Raw genomic sequence first — 27550 nt, 5'->3', positions numbered from 1 at the left:
TCTCATTATGACTTTCTAGCAGAGCCTTGTTAATTCTCACTTCACTAATCTGTGACCTTGAAAATTCCCTGTCCGCATTTGAGTGAAGTGTTGACAGCCAAGTGAAATAGGGAAGTATTCCAGCAAGGGCAACAAGTGACAGAACATATCGCAAAACACTCACTAGATTTATATAAAATACTGTGCCTGACTAAATTAAATGAAATAACAAGTCTTTAATAAATTACCATCCATTGCATTTGAAATCAAACAGCAAAATCTGTCATTTAATTTATTACATATTATATTTTGCAACGCTGCTGCCATAAGAATAAAAGGAGTTCTGTGTTAAGGAAATTACTTCAGACACATTTCTGAGATGAAGTATCTAATTTTGGGACTAGTTCCTACTGACTGTAAGCTTTTCAGGCTGCTATTGGCAATAAAAATCTTGAAGTCACATGCACAGGCACATACACACATAAATATATATAGAGACCACACACATTTCCACAGTCTTGTAGGTGCACATCTCCTGGTACCACTACAACGACTGCATAGTTTACTGAAGAGTTGCATAGTTCTGTTTATGAGGTGGTGTGGGTAAGAAGACAAGGTGACTGAACAAAAGAAATTCTGCCCAATTTTCCAGGCTTGAGAGCTCACTTTGCTTTTACTACCCCTGGGTGTATTTTGAAAACCATTAAAAACTTCTATATGTAAACATACCTTAAAAAAACAATCCTCACTTTTTTCAAAACTAAGCAGACAGCAACTTACGTAATGTCTTGCCAAAAGACGCAACTGATCATAATTGGGTATTAAGATCTGAACTGTTAATCACTACACTACCAGAATTATAAAACCCAGAGACTAAAAAAATTTGTTGCCATTATGTAAAAACCACCACTATCAATATATTAATACATCTACACTGTCAAATGCACCAACATTTTGATCCAAAATAGGTTAGTGCAGATGATATCATCAAGTGTTTCACATTTAATTCTTTTTTGTTAATTTTACATCATCTCTGGCAATACTACTATTCCATTACTGCAAAGTACACCCTCCAAAAGGACCCAAATTGAGATGTATTTCAGAACATGCTCCTCTCTACTCTTCTCTGCGTGGTCTACCAGTGAGTATATTGGCGGATGGGCTACCCCTGTGCCTGACTGCCTCTGAGATCTTACAGAAAGGAGAGAAAAGCAGAGCAGAGGGGCATCTTGGAGCCATGGAAGCTCCTCAGTGAAGCTGGCAGTAGTGTTTTGTTATACACTGACTTTCTGTGTGCCAGTCTCAGAGAAAACACTTCCGTCCATCTCATCTGCACTCTCACACAGAGAAGCCACCATTACCTCTCCCTAATCCTCAGTAGCAGAGCTCTGTCAGTGATATGTCCATGGGAGAAGCAGGGAAAGGGAAGAAAGGTAGGAATTTAGTTCAGATTTCAAAACACTGAAGTATTTGAGACAGTGGGTGGCTAGCCTGGGCTGTACAAGAAACACTGGTTCTAGGTGGAAGCACTGCATGGGAGAAAGCACATTACACTATTTAGCTGAACCCTGGCACAGAGAACCCACTGTTTCTTACAGAGTTAAGGAAACAAAAACTAAACCTTTCTCTGCTTTATATGACTTCTGCAGGGTGTCATTTTTAGCTCCTGCCTATTCCATGCACTGAAAGCACATCTAACAAACACATCAAGTTGGCACTTTTGATGTTCATTTCCTATTCCCTCTACCTTGATACCAATTTCTGTAAGGTTATGAATGAGTGCTATTGGAAGTTCTTTCCCTCCTCACAAAGAACTCTGCCCAGTTCTGTGGTGCAAAACCAAAAAGCCTTCATTAAACTAGTCACAATTTCTCTCTTCAATAGTAGAACCATTGAAGAGCTTCAATAGTAGAAGAGCTACTTCTTCCTTCTCCCTTCAAAGATGAAATATCTTGAGCACCCATCACTTCGTTACTACAATCCAAGTTACAAACCTTTGAAAGTCATAGAAGATTCAGCATATTCTGTTTTAGTTCTGAGTCCTATTAAAAACATTTATGCTGATATTTTTCTGTCATACTTCTCACATATTAGGCAGTCTTTAAGACAAAACTTTAAGATATTCTAAAAGAAAAATTAAAAGGCAACCAAGGTTTATTTTAAAAACTAAAGATAAGATAGAAATTAACATACCAACAGCCATCATGTAATCCCAGCGGTCTATGAGGCACATATTGAAGATCAGATGGTCAGATGTTTGCCCTTGACCAATGAGTGGAATGTTTCTCTCCAAATTTTGGGTTATTGCAGAAGTCCAGCCAATGAGAAACCAAAAGACTACCAGAAGAATAACAGACAGCATCCTCATCACTCTCCCACCTGTCATATATGGAATACGCTGAGCTGTTCGGGACAGGAACACCTTCAAAACCCTGAAAAATTCAGACAGTGCACAATTAAGAAGACCAGTAGTAGTGTCACAGGAATTAAGACTTTCATTTTATTTCAGTACCAGATTATTTAAAAAACAAATCAACAGTCTTTCCTCTGACAGTATGCACAAGAACGAAGTTTGAACATTATTACTTTCATATTAATCATATTTAAATGGAACTGACTGCTGCCCAGAGAGTGTTACATAGCAATAATAGAAAATATTAGCTATGCTTATGCTAGAGATATGCATTTACAGGCTGTCTTGTCAAGCTGTTTTGTACATTCCATATTCCCAGTAGAAGACTTCTGTCTTTGAAAGATGGAAGGTCATTTCCATAAACCAGCAACCATGTATGTGAGGTTTTATTCTGTTTTGTTGCTGTCTGTTCATCCCCAATCCTGCTATTTCCAGACAACAAATTAACACTTCTTAGATATTTTTCCCACTGAGTTTGATGCTGCTGAGACAATAACTTACTCATCACAGAAATAACTGTGGAAGGCACTTTGCTAATTAAATGGAGTTTGATTTGTTTAGAGGAAACAACACGTTTTTTGAGCTAGGACAGAACCATCATAAGAAAAGCTACACCACACATCAAGCACTTATACCACGTAACAGCTACTGAGCATGTAACACTCACTTTAAAAATAATTGCACCTATTATTAGGAAAAATTTACTCCCACCAAGAACTGTTCAAGGAAATAGCACCTGCATTTTCTATCCATCACCACCTGCTAATGCAGAAAGAGGTCCTCCTAGGAGCATGAGAACAACCAAGATTTGAGGAAATCCCCTTGGGAAAAAGGAGTAGTTTGATTCTTCATGTAGCACAAAATACGTCTGTGCTGCCGGCACACTGGATCTGCCAGATGCCTCTTCTGGGAGCATTGCAATGCTCCTGCCTTGGCCCTGCTAAGCCAATGAGGATGAACAATGAGGAATGGCTATAATGGAAGTTTTTAAGTACCCAGACCACTAGAAGCAGATGAGCTGAAGTTTAAAGGCTGTTCGGGTGAGAGTCTTTTAAAGTGAAGGGTTCAACTGTTTCAATGATTTTGTCCTCAAAACCACAGTGGTTCCTGACTCCTGAGCATGAGCATGTCCAGTCTTGATATCCATGAAGAGACAAATTATCACTGAGGTTTTGGGATCATGATTTTTTTCCCTAAAGTTAATTTTTTAAATGCCCTTGTCAGCTCTTAAGTTATTTCAGTGTACCACGTATCAAGCCACCTCCCAAGACATTCTACAACCAGGCCTGCCTTTTCAGCAATACAAAATCACACTTCAGATTAACATTTATGCCTATATTTGTCTGAGAGAAGGCAGAAGCAACCCGTGTTGCATCTCAAACAACTAATAGAGCAGTGTCTTTAAAGGCAGAAACACAAAAGGTTTTCTGCATCCATAACAATGAATCAGCATCTGACTACAAACACAGCCTTCACAGTGTGCATTAGGTGAAGTCAGAGATCTGAATATGTTCAACATTATTCAGCTGTTTCCCTCCCAACAGCCACTCCACAGGGAGTCACAGTTTTTGATCTTTCCATGTTTGATAGATGTTCTGCTCTCCCTTTACAGATGCTAAGTGCCTTATGTTGGAAGCAGACTCCCAAAGACTTTATTCAGGAGAGACATAAAATTCCACAGAGGCAAGTCAGGCCATTTCCCTCTGCATTGCTCAGCCACAGCACCACTGTTCCAGGGCAGCACTGGCGAACCCTTGTTTCCTAAACACCGAATTCCGGATTTTTTCTAAAATCAGGAAGCAAAGGCTTCCCTTCTCCCTGTTGTGAATGGTGGTCAATAGTTAGCCTCTCTGAAGGGGAGAAAAATGTATTATTTTTGTAATGAACTGCAAAATTTCACAGCTATAGTTTCTCATTTGAGAAAAATCTCATCGTACACTTTTATGAATGTGTAATTATTGGAGAAATCACACAAACCAGCTGAGAACTATTAGAAACTTTTTGTATTTTGGCTCCAAAGTAAATTTTTGATGATTCTGCTGAAAGTCAACATGTGAGCCTATTTTAGGCATAATAAGGCAGAACCCATTGGATTTTTTTCAGTACTGTTCATTAGCTGCTGCCTGTGAGACAGCTTTCTAAGGGAGAGGTATGGGCTGCTATTTTATTATTTACCAAAGCACAGAAAAACAAATAATATTTTGCAATACAGCAGTCAAAACCCCTCCAATTGGGATCAAATCACATTTCTTTTTTTGTCCTGTTTTTCACAAAAATAAGCATCCCCCATCCCAATAATTTCTACCTTGGACTCGTAGGCTTACATGTAAGCTAACGTTTATGCTTCTTTTTTTAAACATTCTTTTTTCTAAAAGCTGTAAAGAAAGTTGGGTTAGATCAGTAATGTTGCAAATCTCCTTTTCAGAGGTTGTGGTATAAAAGCAGTCAAGCAGAACACAGGCTCCCAAGTTGCAATTCCCTCATCCTCCTGCCACAATGTGAAGCCGAAGCCTCATTGCTCACCACCTCAGCATTGCCTTACATGCTCTGTCTGCTCTCATCCTCTATGTATTATTGAACATGTATCAAAGCAGAGACAACTGCCCAGGAGTTCCTCTCCCAAGGGCACATCTTCTCACCAGACTGGAGGGTCATTATGATTCCTGCACCTCTGACTCATACAATCAAAGGTCACTGTAAAAACGTTGAATTGCTGTAGTATGAGACCAGACTGCCCCAGCAAACACATGGTGTTTGATTACTGGTACCCTTTGTCAGAAAACAGGAGAATTCTTGATTCAAATCCCTGCCCTAATTTCCAGGTTGACACTGTTCAAGTCCCTCTTTTCTACGCCGTTCAGTATCTCTGATTGGGTCAAACTAGCTAACGAACAAATAAAAGAGAATTCTTACAGGGAGGCAAGAAGCAGGGCTGGTGGGCTGCATTGCTGGTAGGAAATCACACATACCCTAGGTCATCCCTGACACTGAAGCCAACTGGCAGAGAACGGCCAACATCCATACTATTACCCTTAGCATTATAATTTATGAATATAGATGTAGCCCCAGATTCAAGTTCCTGAGCAAATTAATGTTTAATTATGAGTATCAAGTAAGGCAAACCGGATAGACTCTTCCTTCTGTCCTATCTACAGCCGAAATTACTGGAAGTGCCAGTTGGTGCCCTGTAGAAGCTTAGGGGCCTGTTTGAGACACATGGTCTCTGATCTAAAGCAGAAGAGGAAACTAACCATGTTCACCAGCATCTTCTAGCTATACTCCCACCTAAAACCACTCAGCATATGCAATCCACTTTTCTACATTGTGGTTGAATAATTGAGCAATCATTTCTGGTGACATGTCATCAGCTCTGTTTACAGGCAGATCAGAGAGAACACTGCAGCATGTTTTACCTGCTTTTCTGGAAGACACAGCTGCCTTCGAGCAAAGCTTTGACTCACAGACAGCTACGGCCAGGATTAAAGCTGATATGCAATAGCCATTCCTTTTACAGAGTAAACAGAAGCTGCAGTTCAGGCTGAATGAACTGCCTGGAGACCACGGCACATAACTCCCAACTCTGCTGGCTGCACCATCAAGTCTGGGGAGAATTAAGCTACATGGATTGAGGATTTTCTTTGGGGTGCCTGGCTCTGTAAAAATATAGAAGGAGAGGGCTTGGTTGCAAACACTGAGAGCCAAGGGAAGCTCAGCAGCAGGGAAGGGAAGCCATGCTGCAAGGGGATCTAAAGCAGAGGGACAGAGCACGCTGGTTCAGGGAACTGGCTGGGATCACCAGCTTGGAAACATCAAGTGAAGAACGTGGCTGCTGCTGTAGTTATATCCTAAGATGCAATGTGTAACCTTAGAAAATATATAAAACCATATTAAATTTTCATGTCATGTCAACAAAAAGATGGCCCCCAACCTACCACTGACTGCATAAACAGCAAAGAACAACAGGTGAAGGATCCTGCTTTGACAGCCATGACCTGGCACAGTTTGTTTATTTTTTATTTCTAGCATCTGTCATTTTGTGACTCTACTGAGTCATTCTGTCAAACTGCTCTGTTCCAGACGGGTGATTTTTATTATGATACAAAAGCTACATCAGAAAGATAACAGGTCAAGCCCTTCGGAAGTATATTGCCCTCCTACAGTGCAGGGATTATGTCTTATCTACTTTTCTGGACTAACAGTGAATATGCCATTAGTTACTTTGAGTTACTAAACCAATGTGATTCTACTAAAAGTGAAAAGGTACCAGTGGGACATGTATGGCACCATGTTGATACAAAAGAATGCCTACACTTCACATTTGACACACACACACACACACACATACACAAATACTGAGTGCAGGTATAATTTCCACATCAGGAAAGATGACTGATTGAAGAATCTCAACACTTCAGGCCCAAGATCTCAGAAATTGTGTTTAGATAGACCCATACCGTCAGTTACTGGCTCTTGCTGGAAAGGATAAAACCTGAGAAATTAACAGCTTTCTAAGCAACTTCCCAGCTGAAAGTGTTCAAATTAGTCATTATCTGCTTCCCAAGTGATTTCTCAAGACCTCAGCACAGAACAAACTAGAAGTGCACCACTGAAGAGAATACTTTTATGGGATGATCTTTTGCTTTATTGATTCTGACCACATTGAACCTGAGCAAACCTGGACTAAGAGGCACGCCATGTAAACAGCACAACAGCAGGGTAAGATCAGCATCATACGCATCATGTCCTCTCCAGTGAAAATATACAATAACTAGAAAAAGAAGTTTTGGCAACTATGTGGGTGTATGGATACTTCTAAGAGCCAACCCCTTCCATCTTGTGTGCAGCCAGAAAACTTGGCCACATATCAATGACAGCCATCACTTTTATCTCAATCCCTTCACACTACACATGCAACATCTTACAGTGTAGATAACAGGAAATCTCCCACCTTTTTATATCAAAAAGGAACTTTGCAATAGCAAATACTTGTCAAGAACACTGCCATGAAAGACAACAAATGGTTAGAAGAATTGACTAACCCATCCAAATGCACTGGATTTTGTAATGGGTAACAGAGCACAAGTGTGCCTTTGTGGCCAAGAAGGCCAGTGGTATCCTGGGGTGCACTAGGAACAGCATTGCCAGCAGGTTGAGGGAGGTGATCCTTCCCCTCTGCTCAGCCTGGTGAGGCCACATTAAGAGTGCTGTGTCCAGTTCTGGGCTCCTCAGTTCAAGAGACACATGGAGCTCTGGGAGTGGGTCCAGGTGAGGGTGGCAAATATGATTGACAGACTGGAGCATCTCTTTTATGAGGAAAGGCTGAGGGACCTGTTCAACCTTGGGAGGAGATGACTGAGACGGGGCCTCATTAATGTCTGTCAGTACCTAAAGGAAGGGTGTCAAGAGGATGGATCCAGGCTCTTCTCAGTAGTGCCAAGCAACAGGACAAGAGGCAATGAGCAGAAACTGATGCACAGGAAGTTCCACGTGAATACAAGGAAGAAATTCTTTACTGGGCAGGTGATCACACACCAGAACAGGTTGCTGAGAGAGGCTATGGAGTCCCCCTCACCGGAGATATCCAAGAACCATCTGGATGCAATCCAGTGCAATGTGCTCTAGGATAACCCTGCTTGAGCAGGGAGGCTGAACCAGATGATAACTGTGGTCCCTTCCAACCTGACCCACTCTGTGATTCTGTGAAGGCTGGTCTGCACACTGAGGCCACTAATGGTATCATAAACTTGTTCCATAGTTACAAGGTAAACTATAGGTACCAATAGTACTGGAAATACAGGGAGGGAGATTGTGCTGCAGGATTGTTTCCACTCTACTGGAAGTGTACCCGACTTAAAACCCTTATGTGGAGGTCTGTGTTTAATAAATGGCAATAATAATATGAGAGGATATCTTAATGGTACAGTAAAAATTCCCACATTATTTTTGTGTATTGAGTAATGAGAAAAGCAGTGCTGTTTCTGAAACATTTTCTGCAACATTTCTGCTGCAGAAACATTTTCTGCAACAAATTATATTTACTTTCAAAAATGTGGTTTTGAAAGTACAGTTTCCTTGATATCTTCCCTAGAGATCTAAAGTGATTTGCTATTGTGGGAAATTAATGCAATACAAATTCTTAATGTATGGCTAGAATAACAAGCTGTGAAGATGTATTTTACCTCAGTGCCTGGTAAAATGTACCTCCAGTAAGCAAAGAGACATGTGTCATGACTTCATGCTAACCTACTCCACACAGTAGTTTCCTAGATTAGTTTTAATGCTACACATACAAAGGTAATCCTACAGTGCTTGAATAAAAGTTCCCTTTCTGGATAAACACTGACATAATTTCCAGGAGTCTGAGCAGGCTGAAGAAGGTGGGAGGGAAATTACACACAGTTCAAGGAAAGGCTCTGAGTATTGGGAGGCATTAGGACAACAATGGATTTCCCACTGCAATCAGAACCACTCATTCACTCACTCCCATGTGAGCAACACTGGACTAACATTTTCTTGCATATTTAATAACATGGAAAATGTCGAAAAATATTACTTGCTTTGATGAAAATTTATTCATCTGAAGTAGTTTTGTTTGCCAATCTGTAGGTAAGCCTGAAGTGAGCAAACATTATGTCTTTAAATGTAGCCAAGGTTTCTGACATTTTTCATGCTATGCATAGGTTTTATTTTCTCCTTTTACCTGCAAGTCTAAATTCCCACCTGAGAAAAGCTCAATTTCCTGGTGGATTATAGAACAAAAAGCTTTCTCTGCCCACAGCCAATTCCAAGAACTGCAGCTGGAGTCTTCTGATAGACCAGCTGAGCTTTGCTTTTCCCCAGTGCCTCCTTGCTTCCCAGCTGATTGCCCTGCTGCCTGCATCTGTTCCAGCTGGCTCCCAGCTCCCACTGGAGCCTCTGTGTGTGTATTGCTTTTTGAAGTGCTTTTGTTTATATCACCATATCATCCAGGTAGGTCTCATCAGAAACGGCCACTTCTCAACAGGATTTGCCCATCCTGAATGTGTGCTGATGCATGTATTAAGCACTGGAGAGCTGAGAGGTAAGAAGGCTCAACAAGGGGACTTTTCATGTCACGTAACTAGGTTTCAGTGAGGCAGACCAAGTCTCCTTATTTATTAAATCCTCATCTGCTTTGTGCTAATTATCTCTTCTAATAAACCACTTACTGCACTAATACCCCCATGAATCCTGCTTAGATTAGCAGAACTACAGAGTGCCAGTGAAACGTCTGACATTCCGCTGTCAAACTCTGATGAGGCAGAGCTGCCACAAAGCACACCGTAAACCATTAAATAAAAAGCCCATCAGTCTGTCCCCAGGCAACTAGCAGTGACATATCACAGAATGGTTAGGTTTGGAAGGGACCTTAGAGATTACCTCATTCCACCCCGGTGACATGGGCAGGGACATTGTTCATTAGATAGGTTGCTCAAAGCCACATCCAACCTGGCCCGGTACATTTTAATGTCTCATCTCTGTCAACTACTTGGACTTAAGGTTACATCACACAGAGCTCATGAACACAGACTCTGATGCCTAAAGTCCTGAAAATCCCTGGTCCTTGGGATAGACACAAAGCCATCCTTTCCAAGTCTGCTACTGAATGGTTAACACAGCCATTTCGATACTTTCCTCCTGACAGATATGTTTAAATAACTACATACCTCACTCAGTGAAAAATGAGATCAGGTGCTCAGACAATTTTCTCCATAAGCAAACCAATCTTGTTGAAGTCTTTCCTTCATTCAAATTTGTAGTGATTTAGTGACAAAAACTTTACTTCATAGATCCTTAAGACTCCTGCCATTAGTAGTTTGGTCTAAAAATTATAAATCCTTCAGCCTATGTAAGGTCTGGCTAAATTAATTATTTGCTTCTTAAAATTCATCAGGTGGTTATTATCTTTTTTGCAAATCCGAAGTAATTGAGTTCTTTACCCTTATCAAAGACTTTCAGAACAGGCAGTACAAAAGATCCCAAGGTCAATATTTATCAGGAAGCTTACACTGTGAAAACAGACGCAAGAACTGCCTCCTGGTAATCTTTTCCTACAACAGGTCAAGAACATTTTCAAGGCTTTCATTCCAAAATTTGCTTCACAGACTACTGCGGAGTTGAATGTACAAAAGGCAACTCCCCTTGTGAACCTAGCCCACAATGTTTCATTTAACAAAGGCTGATGAGTAAAACCAGCTGGGATGAAAAATTCCCCTCCTTGTTAGTGCTGCTCTATCTAACACTGCTCCTCTGCCACTGTGAATGAAAACATTCACAGATGATTTCAACAACCTTTTCAATTTTCATAGGCATTTTCTAGCATCATCAATAAGGTAGCTGGGCAAAACCTCATGCCAAAGCTTGTACTTTTGTTCTTAACATAGTCATACTACAAACAGGGGAAGTCTTGAAATGGATAAAGCCCAAATCCAAACCAAAGTAAATTTGAGAGTGGCTATTTATATTGATGTAGACAGATCATGGTGCTAACACCAAGGATGGGGTTCGTTCCCCTCATGGGCCATTCACATAAGAGCTGGACTTGATGATCTTTGGGTCCCTTCCAGCTCAGAATATGCTGTGATTTTCTTTCCTTGCTTCTCCTCCTTAACTTCACTGGCAAGCATTGTACTTCTGATCAGAGAATTATAAGCCCCACTTAAAAAATCCAGCATTTTTAATGTGGCCAGAAAACCAAAATACCTCACTCCTCTTAAGCTAAAGGTGGTAAAGATTCTGGTCCATTTGCATGATGTGAAAAGTTGCAGCTTTAATAAAGATGTAGCAATCCACTACAGCTGTACTATGTTTTTCACCACTTCTATAAATGTATTAATATAATATATAGGTATAAACATAATGTATTCAGGTACTATATAAGAAGATACTATGGCTTTTCACTGGATCAAAGAATAGTGAATATAAATTTAGTGGACTTGAGTGAATTATAATTCACTTTGCTAGCACTTATTTATTTTAAGGACTGAACTATATATCCATAGTATATTTACAGATCACTATACTTTGTTTTTTGAGAACTGCACTAAAGAGTAGTCGGCAGCTGAAGGTAAACAACCATAATTTCACAGATAAATTATTTGTTTTCATGTTCACAGATAGACACCACATTGTTTTACCCTTTGTATCCTATGTCACAAGTGGTTAATGTGATAATGTAACTGTTAGTTTGGGTGGGCTACATTGTGGATTTGAACAAGATAAAAAGCTTTTACTAAAAATATCTCATCCTTTACTTATTTTTAGTCCTAATTACATAGCAAGTTTCTGCACTAAAGCAGAATAAAATGAAATGTGTTGCTGTGTGATCTCTTTTGTATTATTAGCTGTTTTAACAAAATTAAAAACTATTAGTGTTCTTCTAATAATATCGTACAACTATGCTACTGAATTTTCTAGAACAGCATCTGAGATCCTGCAGCTTGCAGGGCTGATGTAGCTCTTAATTTCACCGAGGCTGACAGTTCATGGCTGACATCCCTGGGACCCCATTAATGCACAGACCAGTACAGGTGTTTGCATGGTCTCCACATCCCCAGCAAGGAGGAGCTTCCCACCCCTGCTCTAAAGGAACAAAAACATTGATTTACAAGATCTAACCACAGAGTCTGGGTTTGGATTTGCCATCACAGAAGCTTCAGTGACCTAATGATTTTTTTTGAATATTCCACTTGCAGGAGATGAAAAGCAGGGAAATTGATTTCTCCTTGGAAGTCAAATTGTGCTCCTTTATAAAGTTTCTCATGATGATGAGATTTCTTGTAGATCTTCAAACTCTGTGTGATGTCTGGCATTATCTATATTTCTAAGACATTAAAGACACAATTTTTTAAGAAACAATGGGGTCAGTAGACTTCTCTGACAGAAGTGTTACTTCTCTGTTGATCTACAGACTGCTGAGCAAGCTCAGACCTGGGAGACAGCAGCAGATAACAGTAGGAGACCTGGAGCAGATGCAGGAATCTGGAAAGAAAATTCTCAAGAAACAGATGAGATTGTGGAGAATTTGATGTAACTTCAAAATTCATGAAACCAGATCAAATCAAGACCACTCTGCAAGAGCATGGCACATGGATCAAGAATTAGACACAAGCACTGCTACTTCTGGTCTGATGTATCTCACTGCTTTGAGGTTTTCCATTAAAAAAATAAATCAGCTTATTGACTTATCAATCAGATTTTCTGAGTTTTCTCTTTGTCTTTTCAGAGGAGGATCCTGCAGAAGAAGCTGTACACAGTGCAAAGGTGTCACTGACTATGGGTCCAGCTGCATTTACAGAGGATGCTCAAGGGAAGTATTTTCCAAAAGAAACTGGTTTAAGTATACTGCATTGAAAAAAATTCTGTATAAAGAAAGAGACTAGGAAAAGATCTGTACCTGTGAAGCACTGACTAAAGCACCATACACAAAATCTTTTGCCACTAAGCTGTCTCCTCACAGATTTACTTGGAAGCACTTATTTCCTTATCTGTTGTGCAATGACGTTCTTACACACTACTTTAAAATGGCAATTCATTGTTAAAGATGCAGGAAGCAAACATCAGCAGTCCAAGAGTCAGGAGCCTGTCCTGTCTTTATACACTGCAACAAGCCACCATTTTTATGCCCTTGTATCTTGTGGAGTGTGTTTTTGTCCTTTCACCTTCCTTCTGTCAGAGTGTTTCAGTGCTGGAAGTTACTGTGAACTGGCTAAATTGCTTCCATTTTGAATGATCCACAATGCAGACTGCAGAGCTCAGAAGAGATGCTGGGTTGCCAACACCCTTATTATATGATGCCAAGTTGATAGGAGTTAACGAAATGTGGTACAGAAAGACATGTAACATGTAACATAAGCATTATTTAGTTATATTATTTGTTGCTAGTTTTGTGCCCATTTTAATAAACAAATGTTTACCAATTTATAACATGATTGACAGGCAGCAGTGTTTTGTACCAACTCTACTGCAAAAGAAGCTCTTTATCAGCATTGTGTTTTCCTTCCACTTGTGGAAGAAATATTAACTTTATCTCGTGGTTGTGCCTGCACGTATCATGGCTAAGGCCTTCATGTGTATTTGAAAGGAAAGTTTATTCTTCAGCTTGCCTGCAAAAGACAATATTCAAACCACTTTTATAACAGATAAAATCAGGAACATCTCCACCTGTCACAAGATATAGCAGTGTCAACATCAATAGAAATTGAAACCATAAACAATGTTAACTTCATTGAATAAAATTTCCATGCTATAAAATATTATTATTAAAATATTCCTCCGTAAATATGCACCTGGAGTAGCTTACACCAAGTGGACAGAAAATGCTGGCAAGGGCATTAAAGCTCATCAGGCATCTGGGGAGTTATTACATCTCTGGTTGATTAACTCACAGAATAGCCAAGATTGGAAGAGAGAAACTGAGAAATTCTCTGATACATCCCTGATCCAAAGTAGATCAATGACAGCAAGTTACTGAGGGCCTTGTATAGTTGGGATGTGAGTTATTAAACTATGTCAAGCATCTCCTACAGAGGGTAAGGCAAGAGGCCAGTTGCTGGCATGGAGGAGCAGTGACCCTCTGTAAAATAGAAAGCCTAACATGAAGTTAAATAGCAAAGGTTTCCACAGAAGGTTTTCACTGCAAGTTCCAGGCTCTCAGGAGATAGTTGACATGGAGGAAGAACATCATATAAAAATATGCCTCTAATCTGTCAATACAGGGGTGCAGATATGGCTATTAGAGGCTGCAGTACTACTACAGACCTCCCCTTGCATTGCCAGCCATCTTATTTTACATTCTCCACTCTCAAAAGCAACAACGACAAAGACTCCAGGCCTTCATTCCTTGAAACTCCTGTCTTTTCTTCTAAATACAGATGATGCAGAGGACAGACATTAGTTTGTAACCAAGCTGAGAGTCACATGAATTCCCTGACAAATTGCCCAACTTGTTTCCTTCAATAAGAAATTTAGAAAAAAAAAATCTACAGTAAAGGTAAGCAGACCAAAATAGAATTTTTTAGATGCTTTAGTATGCCAAACACCTCTCCTAATGGAAGAACAAGTGCCTGTGTAAGAAAATGAAGATCAGTATGTGCGAGACAGTTTCTCAGCTAAAGCAGAAAACAAATTCTGGTCAGAAAAAGCCAAATATAGAAGAAAGAAAAGAATGTACATTTTCACTTTATAATACCATAGTAACAAGACAAATAACTAGAAAATCCAGCAGCCAAAAAGCCCCAGTTGTATAAAACTGACACCTGATAAAATGCATCCCTATGGATTCCTGTGCACAAGTCAAGCTTCAGCTTGACTTGTGCAAGCAGCATGGTACACAGCAGTACAAAAGAGCCCCCCGTTCTGGCATATAAAATAAAAAGTACAGTAGTCCAGAATCACTGTATAGTGTCAGCAGTATCTGATTAAAATTAGCTCTTTGATGAGCTTCCATGATCTATTGCCAGGTAAATGCTCAATCAACTGTTTACTCTCAGCATGTGTGACAATCAGAAAAAAATGCTAATTAGGTTTATCATGAGTACTTCTGAGGAAGCTACAGTTTCCTGGAAACTGGTTTCTGAATGTCTGTCTGAATCTAATTTTTGTGAGAATAATTAAAGTCTCATATCTTGATAATTAATTGCTGGGCAAGAACAATCCCATGCAGCAGCCCATTCCAGGGGCCAACTGGCTGGAAAGCAGCTTCGCAGAGGATGACTTGGGGATACTGGTGGACAACAAAATGACCATAAGCCAGCAGTGTACCCTTGTGGCAAAGAAGGCCACCAGCCTTCAGGAGCATACCAGGCAGAGCATGTTCAGCATGTTGAGGGGGTGATCCTCTGCTTTAGTCACCGTTGGTGGGACCAGAGCTGGAGTGCTGTGCCTGGCTCCAGGCTCCCCAGTACAAGAGAGACATGGACATCATGGAGATAAGTCCTGTGAGAGGCTACAAAGATAACTGAAGGACTTGATCACCTTACAAGGGGAGAAGCTGAGGGCTGGAACTGTTCAGCCTGGAGAAGAGAAGGCTCAGGGAGAAAACTTACCAATATATATAAATACCTGATGGGAGGGAGTAAAGATGACTAAGCCAGACTCTTCTGAGTGGTGCCTTATGTCCACATAACAGGCAATGAGTACAAACTGAAATACTGGAAAATCCATGTAAACATAAGAAAAACCTTGGAGAAGTTCAGAACCTGACTGTACATGGCTAAGAGCATTCTGATCCAGCTGAGCCTGCTCTGAGCAGGTGAGCTGGACTCGATGATCTTCAGAAGTCCTTCCAAACCTCAGCTTTTCTCTGACTCTGTAATCTCTGTGCAGTTGATATACAGATGTATAGATGGAAGAAACTATATTTTCTTGGTATGCTTTCTATAACAAACTTTTGAATCAGACCTTAAATCTTAAGATTTAATATGCTTTAGAACTGTATTAGTATTGAAAGCTCAGGTAGGAGTAGAAGCTCTTTTGTATAACTTGTTCTATGATCTTTTGAGCTTTGACTGAATATTCTACAAGGTATCACAAATTATGCTCTCAGGGGCCCACTAAAGTACACATTTTAACTTTTATTTTTCAAATTTATTACTATATAGTACCGTCACCCATTCTAATGCAGAGGGCAATGCAATTACTCAGGCTCCTCTGCATGGTTATATACATCACTGCAACATACAACTTCAATAAATAAATGAAACGTTCTCTTTATTTGTCATTCTGCAATAAAATACTCAAGCTAAAAAAGCCAACTGTGAGAAACACTAACTCTCATCTTCTGTGTTTCATCTCACAGAGGAAGAAATAATATCACCTGACACGCTGAATTCCACAAATGGTTGTTTTCTGTTTTCACCATAAAATAATGAAAGAAATTATAATTTAAATTGCCATCGAAGGTTTAGTTGTCAAGGAAAACAAGAATAATATTCCCATTTAATGAGACACAGGAGAGCTAATCTAAATGCCACAATTTTCAGGACAAAAGAGCAACAGTGGATTGCTATGAGATAGATAAAACACTCCTGTATTCTCACTGAAATCAAATGTAAAAGATGTAAAAAATAAAGACACAGGCAATCTACCCACACAGAGAAATGAGACCCTACTGCCAACAACATGGACTGAACAGAATGGGAGTAAAATGCAATAGGCTTGAAGCTCCACAATATCTGCAAAGATAAACTAAGGGCAGAGTCCCATCTTCCGTTTGTGGTCACATACACATTAGGAGTGTTGATAGTCATGCTGTTTTTTAGCGAGTAGTTGTTTAAAAAGAAATACTGCAATTAGAGAGATATCAAATAGTGCTAAGAAATGCAGTGGCAATGACCTTGCTTCACAACAAATAACCCAAGGAAGAAAACAGGGAGAAAAAGGGGGGAATTACTAAGACTCCTTTTTAATTAATAGTCAGACACTGACTCCAATTCAGACTTGAACATCCATGCAACAAGAGCTAATTACACAAAAACCAGATATGGACTCTGGAATATAATAAACAGCTTAAATGTGGTGTTCCATGTAGCATGAAGATGAAAATAAGACAAGTAAGTCTGGTCTAGCTGAGCATAGAGACAAAAAGGAACAGAACACGTACTTTGATTTCACTGAAAACAGTCTTGATACATAATTTGGTTTCTGTATTCTATCTGATAAGTCTTGCCAATGACATTGATGCCTCTGGCTTTCCATGCTAATGATGCATGATGACAGACCTAAGGCTGTCCAGGGCAGGGCACGCTGCCAGCTCTTCATACATCCGAGCCTGCTAGGGCTGCATCCAGGATGCAAACCTAGGGAACAGCTAAGCTCCAATGCTCACTGCATTCTGAGAAGACAGCTACAAAACCTGTCTCACTGTTTTAATTTTCAGTACCTTTCAGGGTACTCAGTTTTGTTGTTCTTGAGAGTCTTGTGTTTATTCCAAAAACTGATGAGCCCACTCAGGAAACCCTTCTAGGATTTGGGATAAATAGTATTTTTTGGGTTTGCAGAATGGCCTTTGTCAGTGGCTTTACTACAGCCACTATGATTCTAGTAAAAAGGTGCAGAAAACAACTACAAAGTTCACTCACTTGATTTACAAATATCACCTTTTTTCTGACAAAAAAAGAAGCCTCACAGCTGAAGTCTCAAGGGATTTGGGTAGGGTCTTTCTTTGGTTCTCTTCAGAAGGCCTGTGCACTCTGGCTAGACTGCAGATGTCACAGACAGGACATTCTGGCTGCTCTGTGACTCTGTTCAAGAAGGTCTTAGTCAGCTGAGGGAATCTGCATCTTTAGGAAGGTGTGGCAGAGAGCTACTGCAGCTGGTGGCTGTGTCCTTCCTACCAAACAACACAGGATTGTGCCCACTGGGTAAAGCAGACTTTGGCTCTGCATGATTTCTGAACACTACAGAAGGAAAACAAAGGAAATGCAGACAACTCTCAGTTCTCTGTGGTCCGTCTACCTTTCTCAGCTCAAGCAGCAGGTTAAGTGCTTCACAGTGCCTGGAGTTAAACCCAGGCAAGCTGAGCATCTGCGACCAGGAGCACTGAGGTGTGGGCAGCGGGCACAGACAGTGGCAGCGAGCCACAGAACTGCTGCACCGACATTTCAAAGGGCAGGACTTCACAGGAGTGGTATTTCAAACAGCCCAAAGAAGGAGAGAAGAGAGTTTGTAACATACCTATGAGAAAGAATTGGTCTTGTCATTTGAGGTGGACAAACTGAGCAACAGACCTGGTTGTGGCTGACACCCAATTGAAGAAAAACTCAGAAAGGAATTACTGGGATCCCAGAATTAGCCCTTCAAACAGCCACCAGAATTTGTCTAGCAATTAAATTACCCAAACAGAACTTGGGATCAGAAGACCTGTGGGTCAAAAAAGCTACAGTAAACACTGTACTGCACCTGATGGTGCTAGCCAAGACATCTATATTCTTCAAACACCAGTCACAGTGTTTCAAGAAACAGTATTTCAAAATGCCTTACCTAGAGCTACATCTGTTTAAAGAAAGACTAAAGAGTGAGACAAGACTACATTGTCTTACGCTCTGCACAGGACTACACCAGCAATTCTGCTGGCCCCACAGGAGTGATGAATGAACCACCAAAGTATCTTAAGATTAAGTTTAAGGTGATCTAGGGCTTACGAGTCAAAGTGGCAGCTGAAATAATGCCTAGTGCCCAAAGTAAATGCACAGCCAATTTAAAATAAGTGTAGTTTCAGAGTTAATTAGTGATCAAACATCCTGTAAGTTGGCAAGTGAAATAGACATATAGGTAACAGATAATTGGAAATTACTCAGTTTATAGCTTTTACCAACAAAAACATGTATGAAATAAGAGGATAAACGCATGCTTCATTCGTGGTCTTACTCAGCTTTGGAGAGGCAAGGAACAAACAGCTGAGGAACATCTTGGCAGAACACAGCACATTCATAAGAGTCCAAATGACCTACAGTTTTATGGTGATTTATGCTGCTTGCCACAGGGCAACAGCTTACATGGAGAGAGTAACTTGGTGCTCCGACAAACAGGCAAGGAAGTAGGTAGTTCTGGTTCTTCAGAAGGGAAACAAAGACAGCTAAATATGCAACTCTGCCTCTGTAAGGCTAAATACAAATACAAATTTGAAAGAAATATTCGGGTGCCCTAACCAAGGAAAACCTGGACGACATGGACTAGGCCAATGCTAAGGCAACTGTGCAATACTCTCATCTTCCAGAGACATTATGGGTATGGCACAGAAATGCTGTATTAGCAAAAAAGCACACCAGTATCAGGACTGGAAGCACCACCCCTATGTTAGTGACATGCACACCTCAGTTATTTGTTAAGAGTTAGGTTTTTTCTTCAGTTCAGCCTCAAATTGCGCCAAGGGAGGTTTAGATTGAATATTAGGAAAAATTTCTTTCTGGAAAAGATTGTCAGGCACTGGAACAGGCTGCCCAGGGAAGTGGTTGAGTCACCAACCCTGGAGGTATTTAAAAGACATATGAGTGTGGCACGCAGGAATGTAGTTTAGTGGTGTGCCTGTCAGTGTTAAGTTTATAGTTGGTCTCAAAGATCTTACAGGTATTTTTCAATCTAAATGATTCTATGATTTCGTGTTTGGCACAGTGCTGCAGGTTTCTATGGCTTTTAGGTATCCACATGATGTTGTATCTTGTGGAAAAAAGTCAAGTAATAGCATTTGTTTGGGTAGTCCTGCCCCATGCTTCTATGCATGGCACATACTCACATTCCCCTTTGGGCAAGACAGTTTATCTTTGGCACACTGAAACTTTCAGGCAGAAACACAGAAACCACTTGTCAGCATAAAAACTATTCAGGAAGAACTCCAGGATAGTTATAATAGTTATCCAAGATCCTGAGAATCTCTGATGAGACTTAAGAGTTCTGAGCAAAGATAAACAAATACCAGAATGCCACATGAGAGAAACAGCAAGCACAGAAAAAAAGTTCAAAGACAAGTATAAATAATCAGTGGGCATCACCATCATGTTTGCCACCCAAATTAAAAAGAGCATGAAAACACACAGAATGGTCAACACGGATTTTGTGCCTTGCTCACATCTGTGGTCCTGATGGTGCAGCTGTGCAGCACACCTGAGTGCAAATCCCAGGAAAGATTGCAAAAAAACAGTAGGAGTTTGTTGATTTGGCTTCCAGACTTAAGGCAACATCTTAGCAAACAAAGCAAACAAACTGAGCACCAGCCAGTATTTCTGAGGATTCGTACTGACAAAATTTCATTACAAGAGACTGAGCCAGAAACAAAACTGAACATTACTTAGTATCCAGTTCTTCCAAAGCCCTACATTTTCATACATTCATACATGGCAAAGCAGTCAATGTCTCTTTTTCCTGGATACAACAGTGTCATGGTTTACCAATCAACACAAATGGACTTTTGCTCCTCACAGGCCAATGGTAGCTGACACCCACCAGAAGTCATCAATTGCTACTTCAACACAAGTTTGACAATCCCCCACCAGGATCCCAGAGCAACACACAGGCCATTTTCTCAACTAGCAAAGTATCATTTGCAAATCAAATAGAAACTTAGAATTGAGATTTGGTCATTGCAGCCACATACTCCAAAGCATTTGAAAAAGTGCAGAGGAGCAAAATCCAGAGCTGGATTATGTCAATCCGATTTAAAAGAAAAAAAAAGCCTGTCCAGTCTAAGATAGAAGGCAGACTTATTGCTGAGGCAAGATCCTGCATAAAACAATTAAGGCTTTTACTAAGGGATGGCTGGGACAGTGTAAATCCAGCTCTTTTATCAGTTTCAAGCCTCTGAGCACTATACGGAGTTTCGTTCAAAGCCAACAAGAGAGTGATTTCTGAGGTGCTAGAGAAATATCTCAGGACTATATGATGGTCATTTACAGACTGAAGGAAACCATAGGGGAGCTAGAAAATACATGATTTAAGAAAAATAATTTAAAATATTAAGTTTTAATATATAACTTTACAAAAGAGTAGCACGAAAAAGGTTCTAAAAGCTTGTCACCTGCAAAAACCAGAAAACCAAGTCAAGGAGAAGAACAGAAGATCTGCAAAAATGTGGTCATAAATTTGATTGCAACATCTGGAACTAAACAGTTTATAGGTTTTTAGCCTTGTTTCAGTAAGACAATGGTACCATACATGCTTATACATATCAACTTTCCTGTTACTAGCCCTGGTGAAATTGCCACAGTACCCTCTGACTTTCCTCTTTGTTTAGAGGCCATGAATTTATGTTGTTTGAACTGAAGTATGATTTCAGACATGTAATGCCTATTTGCATTATTCACAAGTGAACAGTAGAAAATAATACCAAAGAAATGCTGAAAAACATCTATGACAAAGACCCTGATCCACATACAGAAAGAAACAAGGCAGAACCAGTGAATCCCTGGTTGCCAATGCCTGACATTTTTTAGAACAGAATGGTGAAAACAAGAATATGTGCACTGGTGAGGACTGATACCAGTCAGAGATGCTTAATCGTTGTATAAAAAGACAGGGAAGGAGAAACAACAAGCTTAGTAAGATTTGTGGTCACAAGAGTGGCTGCCACTTCCCAACAACTCTGTGCAAGCCAGTGCTTGAGATACAGCCTGCCAAGAGCAGGCCGTCCCCACCAACAGCCCTGCATTCACATGAAATTGTAACCTCCCCTAGGAACACCTGGGAGGAACAAGCGGCATCTCCCCAAAAGACCAGCAAGGGGGGAAGGATTTTTCTGCTCAAGAAGATCTCTGAAGAAGAACAGACATTGCAGTAGGAGAGGCCAAGAGCAGAACATGGCTCCACCAGGACAGCTGTGTTGCTCTGAACCACTGAAGCACAGCACTGCCGATGGCTGGTAAGAGACTCAGAGACCCTTGAGTAATGGAGCTCAGCATTAGAACTCCCAGCTAACTTAATTCACACGTTGGAAACAGCACTCAATTTTACACCAATTATTAACAGCTAAGATTTTGAGATTTGCCAGAAACAGAGGCTCCAACTTGAACCATATACAGTAAATGCAAGTATGAACAGAGGCTCACAGTGTGCACACAAAGGAGGTAGGGCTCAAGAACACACAAAACTTATCCTGTGCTGTAATACTCTAGAGCAGAAAAACAGTTTTAATTTTTAATACAATTTTCTTTGGTAGCGTATATGAAGTGAAAATGTTACAGATTAGATCTAAAAGGAATAGCTTAATACTTACAACTGAATTAATTCTGAAACTTTCTACAGGATGTACTGTGTATGTATTCCCAAGCTTCAAGCAGTCAAGTCAGCATTACCTTGGTCTTTCCAGCTCAGTCTGTGGATCCAATATATTGCATGTAAAGTTCTTAGAGCATCTCATGCCTTTTTCAGAAAAGCATCTATGAAGATAACTCACCAATGCGCAGAGTGGTACAATGCTGAATGAGCTTTACCCCTGAGTATGTTACAGCAGAGCAACACAGTATTCTATGCCACCAGTGATTGGTTACCACTGATCAGATACTCAGTCCTTCAAGAACACAATGGCAATTTTTTGCCTTCATAGAAATCCAGAAAAGAGCAACTAATATGTGAGAATATTTGATCCAGAGACTGGTTTTGCCAGTACTCAAGATACACATTAGAGTAAGTGATCAGGAATAATGAATGTCAAAGCAACTGGTACACTCGAACAAACAGTACCACTACATGTCATTTCAGTCTATAAATATGCTTAATATCTTAAATAGATCTATACTAGAAATAATGCTTAAATATAATTTTTATTGCATGTTTGTAAAATAAAGGCCAAGTATTGGACTAACCACTAAATTATACAGCTTGATCAGTTGTGTAACACAGACCATTATATTTTTCTATTGAAACTCCTGCCATTTGTAGTAGTACTTAAGTACAGAATTTTCCAAAAGAGGAATCAGTCTTGAACTGGAAGCAGCACAAAAAATTCTCATTGCTCCTCCAATCTATTTGGATTTTTCAATAGCTAAGCACCCTTCTGAGAAAAATGTATGCCAGATTGCTCATTTGAATTTCTCTGGCTCTGGCTTCCAGCTACCAGATCTTATTAAACATCAGTCCAACAGATTAAAGAGTCTTTTGTGACTACTTTTCCTCTCCCTTCTTATTTATACACCACAGAAAAAGTCATCTCTCAATCTTCTTGTGGATCTAAAAACCAGATTAGCTTCCACAGTATCAAGCATTTTCCCAGCCCTCAAATACTTTCTGAACCACAACCACCTATACTAAACCTCCTTTAAAAATACATCTCAAGAATGGGACATACTGCATTTACATGAGTTTCAAAGATGTTACCTCCTGTTGTAAGATCAATTCCCTACTGACTAACCTCCTAGTCTCTGTAACTTTTTGTCTTTATATAGTCCCTAGTTATAATTTGCCTTTTGGCTGCACTCAAATGCATCTCTTTGACTAAGACAGTAACAACATGGACATGGCAGAAATGTTTGGTGCTTTCATTGCCTCGGTCTGCAACACTGATGATGGTCTAAGAGGGTGCCAGTGCCCTGAGCTGGAGAACCATGTCTGTGAGAATGAAAATCTCCCAGTTGACCCTGAACTTCTACAGGATCTGCTGCTCCAGCTGGATCCTTCTAAGCCTATGGGGCCTGATGGCATTCATCCAAGAACACTCAAAGAGCTGGACGATTAATTGCAAGGCCTCTCGTAATGCTCTTTGAACAGTCTCGGGAATCTGGGGAGGTCTCAGCTGATTGGAAGATGGCTAATGTTGTCCCAATGTCCCAAAAAGGATGACCCTAGAAACTACAGGCCTTTTAGTGTCTCTTCAGTGACTGGTAGAATTCAGAAGAGTATTCTAGGAGTTACTGAAAGACACCTGAAGGACAACACAGCTGTAGGTCACAGCCAACATGGTTTCATGAGGGGAAAATCCTGCTTGTCAAACTTAATTTCCTTTTATGACAAGGTAACTCTCTGTCTTGGTTTAGGAAGACAGGTATCTGCTAGGTAAAATTACAATCAGAGGCTCTTTGGCAAAGATTTGGGAAATAGGAATAGCAGTTCTTTACTAGTATGTAATACAAAGCAAACAAACACAAAAAAAACTCCCCCCCCCACCAAACAACTACAGCATTAATGACAAACGACAACAGCACCAAGAACCTTGAGGGCTTTGTTTCACAAAACCCAGGGCAGTTTGGTTTCGGTGTCCCTGCAGGATCGTCAGAGCACCAAGCTGGAACAGTGGAAAAGTCCCGGGCTGGTAGCTGGGATGGCAGGGTGTCCCGGCAGGCAGGGGCAGGATGTCCCGGCAGCGCAGGGGGTGCAGGGTCACGCTGCAGCAAGAGGAGCAGCGCCGAAGAAGCTCGAAGGCGAGGCAGAAAGCGCCCAGCTTCTCCTTGGCGTGCTTTGCGGCGGCTGAGATCCTCGAGGAGCGGCCGACACGCGTCTCCCGAACGCCGGAAGCAGAAAAGCACGCAGCTGCCTCAAGCTGTGTCTTTTACCTGCGTTATCTCCCCCTTCCACCTTTTGTCCATCTCTTTGTTTCAGCCAAGCACTCTCAAGTATCCAACACCCGGTCCCCTTGGCAACCCGTGGGGAAAAAATTCCCCAGAGAAAGAAGGAACAAACCCAACCCCCAACACTCACCTAGTTGATCAAAGAAAGCCAGTTGATACAATCTTTCAGGACTTCAGCAAAGCTTTCAATGCTGTCTCTCACAGTGTCCTTCTGCACAAGATGTCCAGCTCACAGCTGGATAAACACGTCATGTGATGGGTGAGCAACTGGCTCATGGGTCTGAGACTGAGCAGAGACCTCACTGCAGTTACAACTTCCTGTGAGGGGAAGGGGAGAGTCAGGCACTGATCTCCTCTCTGCGGTGACCAGAGACAGGACCCAAGAGAACAGCCTGGGTTTGTGTCAGGGAGGTTTAGGCTGGATATTAGGAAAACTTTCTTCACCCAGAAGGTGGTTGGGCACTGAAACAGGCTCCCCAGGCTAGTGCTCATGGCACCAAGCTTGTCTAAGTTCAGAAAGTGTCTGGACAATGCTGTCAGGCTCATGGTGGGATTCCTGGTGCTGTTCTGTGCAGGGCAGGAGTTGGACTTCGATGAATCTTTTGGATCTCTTCCAACTCAATATATTCTATGATTCTAGTAAAGAATACTTTTCATTACTAGACCTTCTGAAACAGAATTTACTATTTTGCCAAGCTTTGTTATCCACAAATTTTGTGATTAATCATTTTTTTCTTGGTTGTTCATTGCAACTGAAAATGCTAAATAGTATCAGGCTTACTCCTCATCCTTTACAGTAGCCCACAGAGAAGCCCCCTCTCCAGTCATGATTCTTCACTGACAATCGGTGTATGTGATCTGCAAATCTCTGCTTCCACTGTGATCAGCCCGTCTGTGAGTCACATACTTCACTACCTCATCACGCCCCTCCACAAATAGCTACAACTCAAGTATTGCAGTGTAATGCCTGGTTTCTCTCTTATGCTGTAATCCCACCCGGAGATACCTTGTTCCACTGACCAATTCCATCCTTCCCCCATAATGAGAAAAAAAAGTCTATAGGGCTGTTATTACTGGTATTGCAAAATGCATGCACACATGCACACCTACCTGGGAGGCATTGTCTCACAGCACAAAGTTTTGCTACCTGAGGGAGGTCCTAGACTTGGATATCCTTGGAAAGGATAGGTTCCAGTTCCAGCTCTGAAGCCCTTCTGCTGTCATGTTAACCTGATGTGCAAAACCAGTCCTTTCTCACAATAATCTGCCAGGGTGCTCTTGCATGGCATCAAAAGACATCTGAGGGGTCTTGTGATACCTGTGGATCATTACAAAGTGCCTCCCAACCCACTGCTGGGTTTTTTTCCTAATCATGATAACAATGTAATTAAATACTAAAACACCAGATAATTTCTTTATCTTCTCTTTGAACTTTCCTAGCCAAACTTAGTCTGCCATGATAAAGCAGAATGTTTGCTTTATTAAGGTGATTAAAACACCAGCCTATGGAACTGTACAGCTTTTTACTACAAAAATTTATATAAATTAAATATTAATAGGAATACGGATGAGAATATTTTCCAGGATCTCAGTGCCCTATTAATCTTAAATACATTATATGCTGCTGATTTTTTTCCTTTAAGATAATTAGTCCCAATTTATTAGTCCCACTTCTACATGGCGCTCCATCAAGATTAATTCTGAACTGCGTTTTTTAACAGCTGTGCTACATTTTGCTAGTTTATACACAAGAAAGTAGATATTTTATTCAGAAATATGAAACAGAACCATTACAATGTCTAGTTAAGCCTAGTTATTGCTTGAGAATGGCAGGGATACAAAAGATCTAAACAGGATTTTAATAATGTAGGTTTTATTGAGAAAAAAACCCACAGTGCAACAGAATGTGACTCATTTAATCTAGAAGAACTGCAATACAAGAATTTCATCTTGAATGTGCATCATGCATGAATGCTATATGGGGTTTACTGTCTCAAGCCCTGTTTTGTTGTACACCATAAAAATAAGTAAACAAAGTAGCAAAGGTTTGCAGCAGACGTGAGGCATGAATTATACTCATGAAATTAATTAATTGGGTTAAGGCATGCTAACAAGAAAACAGATTTTTCCATGACTGGTCTAATTAGTGAAACTTCATTCCTTATGAACTCCTACTGTATGTGCAGACACTTTTTCAGCAAGCCCAGCTTCTTCCCTCCCTAACCTGCACCCCCTAGCCTTTCACTCTGTACCCAGCCTCTAAAATCCTTTTCTCCAGCAGCCAGGCCTGAGGCACAGTGTGGAAGCCACCAGCACTATGTGGAAGCCACCAGCACTGTATGGGAGCCACCAGCACAGCCTGTGAGCCACCAGCACCATGTGGGAGCCCCCAGCACAGTTTGTGAGCCACCAGCACCATGTGGGAGCCACCAGCACCGTGCAGCACACTGACCACCCAGGGCAGACCAGGCAAAGAAGGAGCTGCCGGTGCTACGGGTTTCAGCCTTTGCTCTGTGGGAGTACGCATAATGTCTGTTTTCTGCCCCAAAACAGTTTTTCACAAAGCTCTGTAGGACTCAATTCATACAGCCTCAGGTGCTAAAACATGACACTTCTAGGGAAGCGACAGCCAAATGGTTGGAAGAGTTATAGAAAGCCCCTACAGTGTAAAAATCTTGACCAAACCACTCCTTTTCCGATATTGCAAACAGACTGGAATCCTGTCAGTCATATTAAAGCAGTAAAAAACACAAACAATTCAACAAGGCAGTACCATACCAGCACTCTGGACACTGCATTTCTGCAACAGTAACATCTGCCTTGAAAACAATTTTTCCTCCTTTTGTTTCATGTGAGATAACGACTACAGAAATCACCATGGACCACATCCAGTGGCAAAATCCAACTGTGAGTGCATCTGTCTAAAGGTATTTCACTCTCACCTTCCACAAGAAAAGGATAATTCAATAGGAAGTAAATCCTCCCCCTTTTTTAAATGCTCAATCAACATAACCACAAGGGCCTGACTCATTTCAAAAAACCAGGGTGGTTCACCACTACAAGCCATGCTCATCTCACTTTGCTTGCCAATTTAAGTCGAGTTACACAGTAACCACTCCTTCAAGACAAAACACTCTGCAGTGCTTCA

At 40.8% G+C, this 27550-nt stretch overlaps 1 protein-coding gene across 1 annotated transcript in view; it reads right to left on the bottom strand.

The window, feature by feature from the left end:
• The window catches only part of GPR158 (G protein-coupled receptor 158), a 187149-nt gene that overhangs the window by 21614 nt on the left and 137985 nt on the right, over positions 1 to 27550 (bottom strand). Inside the window, exon 7 of the mRNA XM_066199205.1 lies at positions 2173 to 2411. Coding sequence (XP_066055302.1) covers positions 2173 to 2411 — 239 coding nt within the window. The remainder of the gene's footprint in view (positions 1 to 2172; positions 2412 to 27550) is intronic.

This window comes from Chamaea fasciata, unplaced genomic scaffold (assembly GCF_029207755.1).
Source record: "Chamaea fasciata isolate MVZ Bird 193981 ecotype frontalis unplaced genomic scaffold, bChaFas1.0.hap1 SCAF_1, whole genome shotgun sequence".
Taxonomy (NCBI): Eukaryota; Metazoa; Chordata; class Aves; order Passeriformes; family Sylviidae; genus Chamaea; species Chamaea fasciata.
The sequence above is the reverse complement of the archived record's forward strand: the minus strand, read 5'-3'. Positions and strand labels throughout refer to the sequence as shown.